General features: G+C 40.0%; 1 protein-coding gene and 1 long non-coding RNA gene across 2 annotated transcripts in view; one reads left to right on the forward strand and one right to left on the reverse strand.

Moving 5' to 3' along the window:
* MARCKS (myristoylated alanine rich protein kinase C substrate) overlaps positions 1–2,415 on the forward strand; it is a 4,669-nt gene extending 2,254 nt beyond the window's left edge. Inside the window, exon 2 of the mRNA XM_084890826.1 lies at positions 209–2,415. Coding sequence (XP_084746952.1) covers positions 209–1,123 — 915 coding nt within the window. The 3' untranslated portion in view covers positions 1,124–2,415. The remainder of the gene's footprint in view (positions 1–208) is intronic.
* Positions 2,416–5,191: 2,776 nt separating this feature from the next.
* LOC311625992 lies at positions 5,192–11,202 on the reverse strand. Its single transcript, XR_014795606.1, has 3 exons — positions 10,822–11,202; positions 8,384–8,533; positions 5,192–6,215 (listed from the first exon to the last, which is right to left on the reverse strand). It is a non-coding gene; the product is annotated as an uncharacterized lncRNA (long non-coding RNA).
* Positions 11,203–11,422: the final 220 nt, after the last annotated feature.

Below are 11,422 nucleotides of genomic sequence, written 5' to 3' on the forward strand. Positions count from 1 at the left end.
CTCTCCACGTTGTAGGCTCGGCCCTTGTGAGCTGGGGCGCCTGCTGCGCCTTTAGCGCGCCCCAAATGGCACTGCCCGTATTCCTCCCTGGAGACCCAGTCTGGGCCTCGGCTCCCGCCTCCCCATCCAGGGATGAGGGCCCCGGGTGGGGGGGAGCTGGCTCTGCCCGGGCCGCCGCACTGACGCTCCCGCGCTTTCTGCTCCGCAGGAGAACGGCCACGTGAAGGTGAACGGCGACGCGTCGCCCGCGGCCGCCGAGCCGGGCGCCAAGGAGGAGCTGCAGGCCAATGGCAGCGCCCCGGCCGCCGACAAGGAGGAGCCCGCGGCCTCGGGCAGCGGGGCGGCGTCGCCCGCCGCGGCCGAGAAAGAGGAGCCCTCGGCCGCCGCCGCCGCCCCGGAGGCCGGGGCCGGGGCCAGCCCCGCCGACAAGGAGGCCCCCGCGGAGGGCGAGGCCGCCGAGCCCGGCTCGCCCTCGGCCGCCGAGGGGGAAGCGGCGTCGGCCGCCTCCTCCACGTCGTCGCCCAAAGCCGAGGACGGCGCCACGCCCTCGCCCAGCAACGAGACCCCGAAAAAAAAAAAGAAGCGCTTCTCCTTCAAGAAGTCTTTCAAGCTGAGCGGCTTCTCCTTCAAGAAGAACAAGAAGGAGGCGGGCGAGGGCGCTGAGGCCGAGGGCGCGGCCGGCGCCTCCGCCCCCGACGGCGGCAAGGACGAGGCGGCGGCGGGGGGCGCCGAGGCGGGCGCGGCGGCGGGGGAGCCGGCGGGGGCGCCGGGCGAGGAGGCGGCGGCGGCCGCGGGCGAGGAGGGGGCGGCGGCGGGCGGCGACCCGCAGGAGGCCAAGCCCGAGGAGGCCGCGGCCGCCGCCGTGGCGCCCGAGAAGCCGGCGGCCAGCAGCGAGGAGGCCAAGGCCGCGGAGGAGCCCGCCAAGGCCGCGGAGAAGGCGGAGGAGGCCGCGGCCTGCGAGGCGCCCTCGGCCGCGGGCCCCGGCGCGGCCCCGGAGCGGGAGGCGGCCCCCGCGGAGGAGGCGGCCGCCGCCGGCGCGGCCTCGGCGGCCAGCGCAGCCCCGTCCCTGGAGGCCCAGCCTGAGTGCAGTCCGGAGGCCCCCCCGGCGGAGGCGGCAGAGTAAAAATTTAAAAAAAAAAAAAAGGGCAGGATTTTTTCTGAGATAATCGAAGAACTTTTCTCCTCCCCCCCCTGTTTGTTTGTTGGAGTGGTGCCAGGTACTGGTTTTGGAAGAACTTGTCTACAACCAGGGATTGATTTTAAAAGATGTCATTTTTGTTTTGTTTTGTTTTTTCCTTTTTTTGTTTTTTTAAAAGCAGCCAATTTTTTTTTTCTACCCCCCCTCCCCACAGATCCCATCTCAAAGCATACTGTCGCCACCATTCCAACAGGTCGAGGAGAGCTTACCACACCTTCCTCTGCCTTGTTTCTCTCTCTTTTTTATTTTTTTATTTTTTATTTTTGCATCAGTATTAATGTCTTTTGCATACTTTGCATCTTTTTTATTCAAAAAATGTAAACTTTCTTTGTCAATCTATGGACATGCCCATATATGAAGGAGATGGGTGGGTCAAAAAGGGATAGATATCCGATGAAGTGAGAGGGGCCCCATGGGGAAATGTCAGTGGTGCATAGCATTGCCAAGACACTGTGCCACTACAGATGATGGTGTAAAGGCTTAGGGTTTTTTTGTTTTTGTTTTCTTTTTCTTTTTTTTAAGAAAAGTTATTAGGATGTATTTTGTGAGGCAAGTTTACAACACTACAAGTCTTGACTAAGGAAAGAGAAAACACCAATACTCAGATTTTTAAAAAAGATTATAGTCTTAGGCGTTCATTTAAACCATAGGAACTTTTCACTTATCTCATGTTAGCTGTACCAGTCAGTGATTAAGTAGAACTACAAGTTGTATAGGCTTATTGTTTATTGCTGGTTTATGACCTTAATAAAGTGTAATTATGTATTACCAGCAGGGTGTTTTTAACTGTGACTATTGTATAAAAACAAATCTTGATATCCCAGAAGCACATGAAGTTTGCAACTTTCCACCCTGCCCATTTTTGTAAAACTGCAGTCATCTTGGACCTTTTAAACACAAATTTTAAACTCAAAACAAAGCTGTGATAAGTGGAATGGTTACTGTTTATACTGTGGTATGTTTTTGATTACAGCAGACAATGCTTTCTTTTCCAGTCGTCTTTGAGAATAAAGGAAAAAAAAACCTTCAGATGCAATGGTTTTGTGTAGCATCTTGTCTATCATGTTTTGTAAATACTGGAGAAGCTTTGACCAATTTGACTTAGAGATGGAATGTAACTTTGCTTACAAAAATTGCTATTAAACTCCTGCTTAAGGTGTTCTAATTTTCTGTGAGCACACTAAAAGCAAAAAATAAATGTGAATAAAATGTACAAATTTGTTGTGTTTCTTTATGTTCTGGTAAAATACAGAGATTTCTAGGTCTTAGGATAATTTTGAGGAAGATCTTGCATGTCAGCAAACAGTAAATTATCTTGTGGTTTTTAATCTGAAGTTTTTAAACTCTGAAATTAATCATCAGCAGTGTCAGATTACATACTGGAAGATCTTAAAACATTCCATGTCAAATCTGTTACCATTTATCTGCATTTAGTTTTCATTTAAAAATTGAACAGTTATTTTTATCGTAGTTATACAGCATGTCAGAATAAGTCATTCAATACAAAAGTATGGGACCGAAGACAATTTAAATGTCTGTGGAAATTTCATAAAACAATCTTTTTGTTACACAGATCCAGAAACTTAAATTGATAATGACTGAGTCCATTTAATTCACACTGCAGATGGGTCATGAAAAGGGGCCAGATGTGTTTCAAAAATTGATGCTGTATTACCTACCATTGTAATTGCTTAATGCTTGGCTGATTTCCAAATTATTGCATAGATTATGTGTTATACCTTAGGAAAACAGGCTTATGTAAAGAAGTAATGGTGATGAATGGACAACACTGTCAATTGATGGGCCTAAGTACTTGTCTCAAGTCAATAATTGTAAGCAGTTCTTTTAATGAAAGTAGCGCATTAGCATCTTGTTACTCAAAGGAGAAGGTAGAGAATAATAATTGTATAGTAACAATCCTTACTAGTTTACCTCCTTTGCTTTTACCACCTTATAACTGGATTTCTTTACCCTAAACTCAGTTGGATGTTAAGATAAAGATGTGTATCAATTACCATTACTTACTTAAATACAAAGAACACTTGTTTACGCACACTGGCTTTACTACCTTGCAGTGCGCCTTGGGTTCACAGTAAGTCGGTGAACCACATTTGTAACAACTGAATGCCAAATCTTAAACTCATAACTAATTAGTTTTTGAAATGCCTTTTAATTGGAATAATGGATCAAATAATAGTTCATGACTCCTCATCAAACTCCTTCCCCACTAATAAGATCACATAATGTTTGGAAGCGTGTACCTGAGTTGGGGTTTCTTGATTTTGGAGGATGTTTGCAAGTTCAAAGTCAAATGTGGTGACCAAAGGACTGCTGTATCAGGTCTTGCCCACCTTACTAACTTTTTCTTAAACATCTGCTTGGCCAAGTACAGTGCCTGGTATGTGGTAGGATTCAGAAAAAGGATTTTAAAAAGTAATTCCTGAATAGTCGAAAATATTGTGTAGTCAACTATATTGCTAGGTTTGCTCTTTTAACAGCTGGAATTTATTAAGATGCATTATTTTTATTTTAATCATTGCCTAAAACACTTTGGGTGGTATTGATGGAGTGGTGGGTTTTCCACCAAGTGATTAAATGAGATTTGACATATATCTTTTCATCCAAAGTTTTGTACATCACATTGTTTTCTAATGGAAGAAAAATGTTAATATGGCTTTTTTTGTATTACTAAACATAGCTTTGAGATTAAGGAAAAATAAATAACTCTTGTACAGTTCAGTATTGTCTATTAAATCTGTGTTGGTAGTATGTATAATGACATTTGCTATGGTTATAAAATACTTCCTCTGGATTATAATAATCATTTGATCCAATTCCTATTGCTTGTAAAATAAAGTTTTACCAATTGATATAATAAAGCTTGCTAAAATAGGATTTTTTACAAATTTAATTTCAAAATGCAAGTTTTAGAGAAAAGTTAAATCTTAAGTGCTGATGTTAAGTGTAACTTACTCAGTTAAGGAATTTAGAAGGTATGCTTGGCATAATTTGGACATAAAACATCCACTGAAGCTGAGTTACATGCTCACAAATAAAAAATTTTTAACAATAATGCTTAATATATTTGAGAAACAATGCAACTTGCTTATATTTTTTCCCCTCTCAAATATAAAGATAAGTTTCCATTAAGGTTAGGGATTTGGAGAAGGGTGCTTTTGGTATTCATACATTTTCAGTAGATCCAATTGGCAGTGGGATATAGTTAACAGCTTTTGAAAATTAAAAAAAAAAAAGTGGTTAAGTAATCTTTTCTTTAATTATTCACTCTGCAAATTGAGCACTTTCTTTCCTCTCCACTTCTCAGCTGTATGAAAGTGCTTAGAGCAGGGTGTAGCTCACAGGGATTTTACAAGGCTTCCAATCTGTAAATGGTGCAGTCCCTGCTGGGGATTGAAGTCTGAGCACTCCTTTAAATTACACCCAGCAATGCTATTTTAAAAATGGGAAACATTTTTTAAAAGGTGAATGTTAACCATATTTTAGGTTACTGAATTTCTGATCCGAGATACTGACTACAATTCTCAACATGAAACTTTTAAGACAAAACAAAAATATCCACCCTCATGAGATTTAGCAGCTGCAAATATATAAATTAATTGTTACAAAATTCTAGAGATCCCCATAATCACACTTTCAGGGCTTTGATTAAATTAGACCACAAGCCTTTTCAGTACTGGTAATTGAGAACAGACTGTCAGTTGCTGCTATTACAACTCTTGTATTGGGAAAGGTGAAGGCAACAGGACGACTCATCACTTACGATTTCAGTGAATATGGCAAATCTCAGATTGTCTTCCTAACAAGTTGGCAAGTGTTCCCTAGATTTGACATGTGAATTAAGGACTGGATACAGTGCCAGAACTCTGGACCTGGGTAATTGGTGCGGGAGGGGACAAGAAGAGGGAAGGAATTCTCAGGGAGAGATATAAATTGGAATTCTAAGAAAGCCATCAAAGCAAGTCTTGGACACATGAAATTTGGAACACACCATCCAATAGAAATATATGCAAGACATAATTTTAAAACATTTTTTAGCGATCACATTTTTTAAAAACAATCTGTATCCAAAATACTTAAATGTATAACCAATATGAATATTACTGAGATATTCTGCTCTTTTCTTACCAAGTTCTTGAAATCCAATGTATTTTATACTTCCATCTCAGTTTGGACCAGCCACATTTCAAGTGCTCATTGTTCACATGTAGCTACCATCTTGGAGAGCACCGTTCGAGAACTAGAGACTGATAGTCGAGGAGTGAGTGGGAATGGTAGAACACACACTGTTTGCAAAGGGCAGCTTGTGTAATTAATTTCATGAACTTCAAGGACTTAACTTTTGAGCCAAGGTTGACTTTTAAAATTTCAAACCTTTTAAGCATATGACATTGATATTACAAATAAATATAGTGAGATTCTGAATAGACTTGTTATGGGCTGAAAATTATGTCCCCGCTAAGTCCACATTGAAGTCTTAACCATAGTACCTTAGAATGTGACTGCATTGGAGACAAGGCCTTTGAAGAGCTGATTAAGTTAAAATAAGGCTGCTAGGATGAGCACTGATCCAATCTGACTGCTGTCCTTATAAAAAAGAAAAAAAAAAGTGTGTGTGTGGGGGTGGGGGGGGGGGTGGGAGGGGTGGGGAGCACAGAGTCACCAGGGGCTCACCCACATAGAGAAAGAACCATGAGAGGATGCAGCAAAAAGGTGGCCACCCACAAGCCTTAGGAGAGAGGCCTCAGAAGACACCAAACCTCTCAGCACCTTGAATTTGAACTTCTGGCTCCAGAACTGTGGGAAAACTGTTGTTTAAGCCACCCGGTATGTAGTATTTTATTATGGCTGCCTAGCAAACTCTTCCATGACTAGGGTAAGAATGGGAAAATGGACTGTCCTTACCTGAGGATGTAAAGAATTTTACATGCTTGCTTTTTCTCTTCCCTCAATGGAAATAGAGAGCGCTTTCTGGCTTGAGAATTTTATTGTTATTACCCTAGAAAAGAAAAACAACATTTAAAAAATTTTTCTAAAAGTATATTTTATTGATTTTTTAATAGAGGAAGAGAGAAGGATAGAGAGATAGAAACATTGATCAGCTGCCTCCTGCATACCTCCTACTGGGGATGTACCCGCAACTGAGGTACATGCCCTTGACCAGAATCGAACCTGGTACCCTTCAGTCCGAAGGCCGGCGAAGCTCTATCCACTGAGCCAAACCGGATGGGGCAACATTAAAAATGTTATAAGTAGCCGAAATCGGTTTGGCTCAGTGGATAGAGCGTCGGCCTGTGGACTGAAAGGTCCCGGGTTCGATTCCGGTCAAGGGCATGTACCTGGGTTGCGGGCACATCCCCAAAGGGGGGTGTGCAAGAGGCAGCTGATCGATGATTCTCTCTCATCGATGTTTCTAACTCTCTATCTCTCTATCCCTCTCTCTTCCACTCTGTAAAATATCAATAAAATATATTTTAAAAATTTTATAAGTAGATTATAACTCTATCTTAATTCTTAATTAATGGACTGATGGAAAAGCTCTCTGGATGCAAATCATAAAATATTGTCTAAAAATATTATTTAATGTTAGGACTGAATTTATCCAACTCCTTTTCTTGCAATTTATTTATGCAAGAAACTGAGTTGTTCTACATTTTCCACAGTATGAATTTTGCCAATTGCACCTCATGCTGTCATTCAATATATTCCTGTGTCTTTTCTGCATTTCTTGTATTTTCTATAAATTGACCAATAGATCTAAAGGTTTGATCTGATTCAAGTTCAAAGGATGGAGTATAATTCTGTCAGGAGGTACATAATGTCTAATTGTTTCTCTTTTTGAAATGTTTGAAGCTATTGATCTTTACTTAAATCCCTTAATTAATTTAAGGATTGCCAAATGGTGTTATATTAATTGTCATTTCCTTTTTATTTATTGGTTCAGTCAGTTCTAGAAAGAGTACTCTTTCATCAACCATGTTTGATTCTTTATGATTAAGTTGGTTCCCTAATATTCTCCAACGGTGACCAATGATGGAATTTGTTGGTTTAGTATCATTATACATTTATAGATTTAAACTTATTTGATGCAAGCAATATAAGTGATGCTCAAATTGACTGTGGTAGATTGTCTTTTAAAATTATAAAATCCAATAAATAAAATCAGTTTAAATTTTATTAAGATGCTACTTGGCACTGTGCTAAAAGATAAAGGGAACTCAGTATTTATTTACTTTACTCAAATGAAATGGATATTCATATTTCAGGGTTGGCACATCCCTAAATTTTAGTTGGCGTGCCATATCCAGAAGCCTTCTGTTTACACAATTTCAAAGAAATGGGAAGCATTGCAATTTTTTTCTTACCCTCTAATTAATGCTGTATAATTATATTTAAAGGCCATAAAAATGTATCTACATAACACCTTACTTCATGTAAGAAAAATGTCTGGAAATTTATGAGCATGATGAGTCTCGGCAGTCACCAGTCAAGGAGACGTGCATGCTGGCACTTGCTGAAGCAGTGCGCTAAGTAGAAGGTGTTGGTCAGCAGGCAGTACTAATTTCCCTAGTGGAATGCTGAAACACCTATCCCAGAGAATGGGGCAGTGAAACTGGCACTTCTAAAAAAAATTTTTTTTAAATCATACTGTAGGTTCCAGAGGTTCTTATGGCAGGATTGACAGCTTTTTGAAAATGTTGACTTTAAGCAACCATAGAAATATTCTTTTCTAAGCAAACTACCAACTAGAACTATTTGAGTCTTTTTGAAAGATTGACAAGCATTGGATGAGACAATAGATAATGTAAAACAGATAACATTTGAGGACACTTGATGAAATAAAGAGGAAACTATGGATTTGGTCAGTTCAGATTAAAAAGTATAAATTACTGACTAGAAAAAATGAATTAATTATCATGACCATGTCATTTTCTCCCAGTTTGTGGGGTGCTATGTAGCTCGTGATCTGGATTACATTAGTACAAATATGTCTTCTTTTCCTTTTCTCTTCTTCTTCCTGATATATTGAAAGCATACGTTATTGCTAAGAATTTTTAAAAATCTCAATTTTAATGTTTTTAAAAATTTGTTGATATATAGCTTCTAAATTTACCTCATTCATTTAAGGGCAATTAAATAAAAAGAATTACTATTTGTATCACTTACATAGGTTTTTCAGGGGAAGTGGCTATTCTTGGGAAGAAAGACTTCATGCCATCCTCTGTGTTCTCCTCAGCCATATCTCATCCCAAGTAATATCAGCGGCTTCTCACGTTTCTTGCTGAACCTTCATTTCTGAGACATTTCCTCATCTAACTAAAGCACACGGGAATGAAAAGAAGAAGAAAAAATCTCTTTTTGAGTGCACACGTTTCACACATGTTTCTCACATGTACTTTCATACCAGAGAGATTAAAAAGAACCATTACAAACATTAGCCACTGGAATATTAGAGTTAGAGGGGCAATCAGGTGGCAAGGAGTTTTGATCATTAGGTCAATCTGAAGGTGACTGATAAGAGCAGAAAGCGTCTACTGAGGAAGGATTTGAGGCAGTGACATTCCTTGGGAGAACAGAGGCAGCACCAAAAACAACATGTTTCCTGTGTTTTGAATGTCACACATTTGTTTATAGGATGTTTAGGATGTATTTCACATTTGTTTTTTAAGAGGTCATATCAGAGTTGGTTTGTCTCTTTCCTTAATGTTTCTATACAAAGTTATACCACTATCGAGGAGTTGGGAGATCATGTAGCCAGGATGGAAAGCAATTAAAATTAATTTTTGTGATAGACTTTAAAGTGCCTACCCACTCACCAGCATTTTAGACCTCTTATAGAGGTCTGTGTGAGCAGGGTGACAATTAGATCTTCCTGAGGCATTCCATTGATTAACTGCCATCAGAAGGAAGAACGGTCACCTCTGGTAGATAGAAAATATAGCTGGAGAAAAGAGACAAAGGTATCCCTATATCACTGAGCCTTAAGTGCCTTTCCAACACGCTTGTTCAAAATGTAGCTTCCTTGTTTGTTCTCAACAAATTCCTCCCAGACGTCAGACAGCAGTTTTATCTGTGGAACTCAGTGCTGGACTAATGTTTTTTGTTTTTTCCCATAAGGTTATCAATACGTATTGAGAGTTTTTTTTATATGGCTATTGTGCTAAGTTTTCAGGATAGGGCCCTAAAGGAGACAGGCTTCCTGTCCTTGAGGAGTATAAGAGCTACAAGCAAGACTTACAACTACACTATGAAATACAACAAAAGCTGTGGGGGTGGAGGGGTGTGGATCTACATCATAGAGAAGACTTAGGTACTAAAACAACGTCAGAATATGAAAAAGAAGTGCTAGAAAGGTCCAGGGCAGAATTTCTAACTGTCAAAATGGGAAAGACCCCACTCTGAATAATTTGACCACATAAAAACAAAATGTTATACATGGCAAGAGCTACTCCAAGTAAAGTCAAAAAAATAAAAATAAAAAAAATAAGCTGGGGAAAAAATATTTATAAAATGTTGTAAATAAAGAGTTAAATTCTCTGAAGAGATTTTATAAATTAATTTTTAAAACCCAACATCCCAACTCTAGCTAGTTTGGCTCAGTGGATAGAGCATCAGCCTGTGGTCTGAAGATTCATGGGTTCAATTCCAGTCAAGAGCACATGCCCGGGTTGTGGGCTCATCCCCAGTAGGGGGCATGCAGGAGGCAGCTGATCAATGACTCTCATCATTGATGTATCTATCTCTCTCCCCCCTCCCTTTCTCTCTGAAATCAATAAAAATATATTTCAAAAACAAAATAGCAACATCCCAATGGAGTCTCAGCAATGGATATGGACTGAAAATGTAAGTGGCTCTCAAATATATTAAATTATGCTCAATTTCATTTATAAGAAACAGAACTGCAAATGGAAATTATACTATTTTCTATCTATTAGATTAACAAAAATGAAAAAAAAAAGATAACATACAATGTATAGTGAGAATGTGGGAGAACAGTGACTTTCATGTATTATTGCTAAAAATCTAAGTTAGTGAAATCTCTGAAATAACAATCATAATATCAAAACTATAAGTAGTGCACTTTCTCTTGTATCAAGAAATCCTACTTTTGGGAACTTATCCCACAGATACACTCACATATACAAAATTAGCTCTTTCTTATTATTAATTGCAGCATTCATTGTAACAGCAAAAGGGTAGCAAGAATAGAGACAAAACCTGAATGTCCATGAGTAGAGGTTGTGCTAAATGAATTAGAGTATATTCATATGATGGAATACTGTATTTGTTTTAAATCTTCATCCAGGGATATCTTTTATTGATTTTAGAGAGAGGAAGAGCTGGAGAGAGAGAGAAAGAGAAAGAGAGAAACATCAATGTGAGAAACGTGCATCAGTTGCCTCCAGTATGTGCCCGACCAGGATCAAACTCGCAACCTTTTTGGTGTATAGCACAATGCTCCAACCAACTGAATCAACACAAATACGATGTGTTTTTTTGGCAACTTACAGTTATTCATAAACCATCCCAAAATATAATGGCTTAAAACAATAGCAATGATTGATTTTTTCCCCCCTCAAAACTCTGTGTATGACTGGGCTTACCTGGAAAGTTCTGTCCTATGGGATCATGTCTGGTGATCTAGAGAATCAACCAGGCTGTATTGTCCAAGATAGTCACATGGCTGGCAGTTGGTGCTGGCTGTGGGATGGAAAACCAATTGGGATTGTAGAGCAGAGTATGTTAGCATTAGTTCTCTTCCATGTGCCTCTCCTCAGGGCTTGGGTTTCTTCCAGCAAGATGGCCAGCTTCCAAGAGGGAGCGTTTCCAGGGAGGGTCAGCTTTGGAAGTTACACAGCGTCACTTCTACTTCATTCTATTGACAAAAAAGTCACGAGGCCAGACCCCATACAAGAGGAGAGAAGTCGACTCTATCTCCTCTGACACAGAATTTGTGATGATCTTTGATCTACCACCCTGTGTATCTATAAAATAGAAAGAGCTAATGTTTTACATACTGATTTGGAATACTTTCTGGTATTCATTGTTAATGGATGGGTGTATAACTGTGTATAATATGATAGTATCTGTGTATATAAAAGTGTGGGTGGAGGAGAACATACTTATTGCTTACTGTGTCCAAGAATATCTTTAGAGAATACACAAGAAATGGAGTAGCTAGGCCCAGGAGTGGAAGAATATTCA

The sequence above is a fragment of the Pipistrellus hanaki genome (assembly GCF_964339955.1).
Source record: "Pipistrellus hanaki genome assembly, chromosome: 7".
Classification (NCBI taxonomy): domain Eukaryota; kingdom Metazoa; phylum Chordata; class Mammalia; order Chiroptera; family Vespertilionidae; genus Pipistrellus; species Pipistrellus hanaki.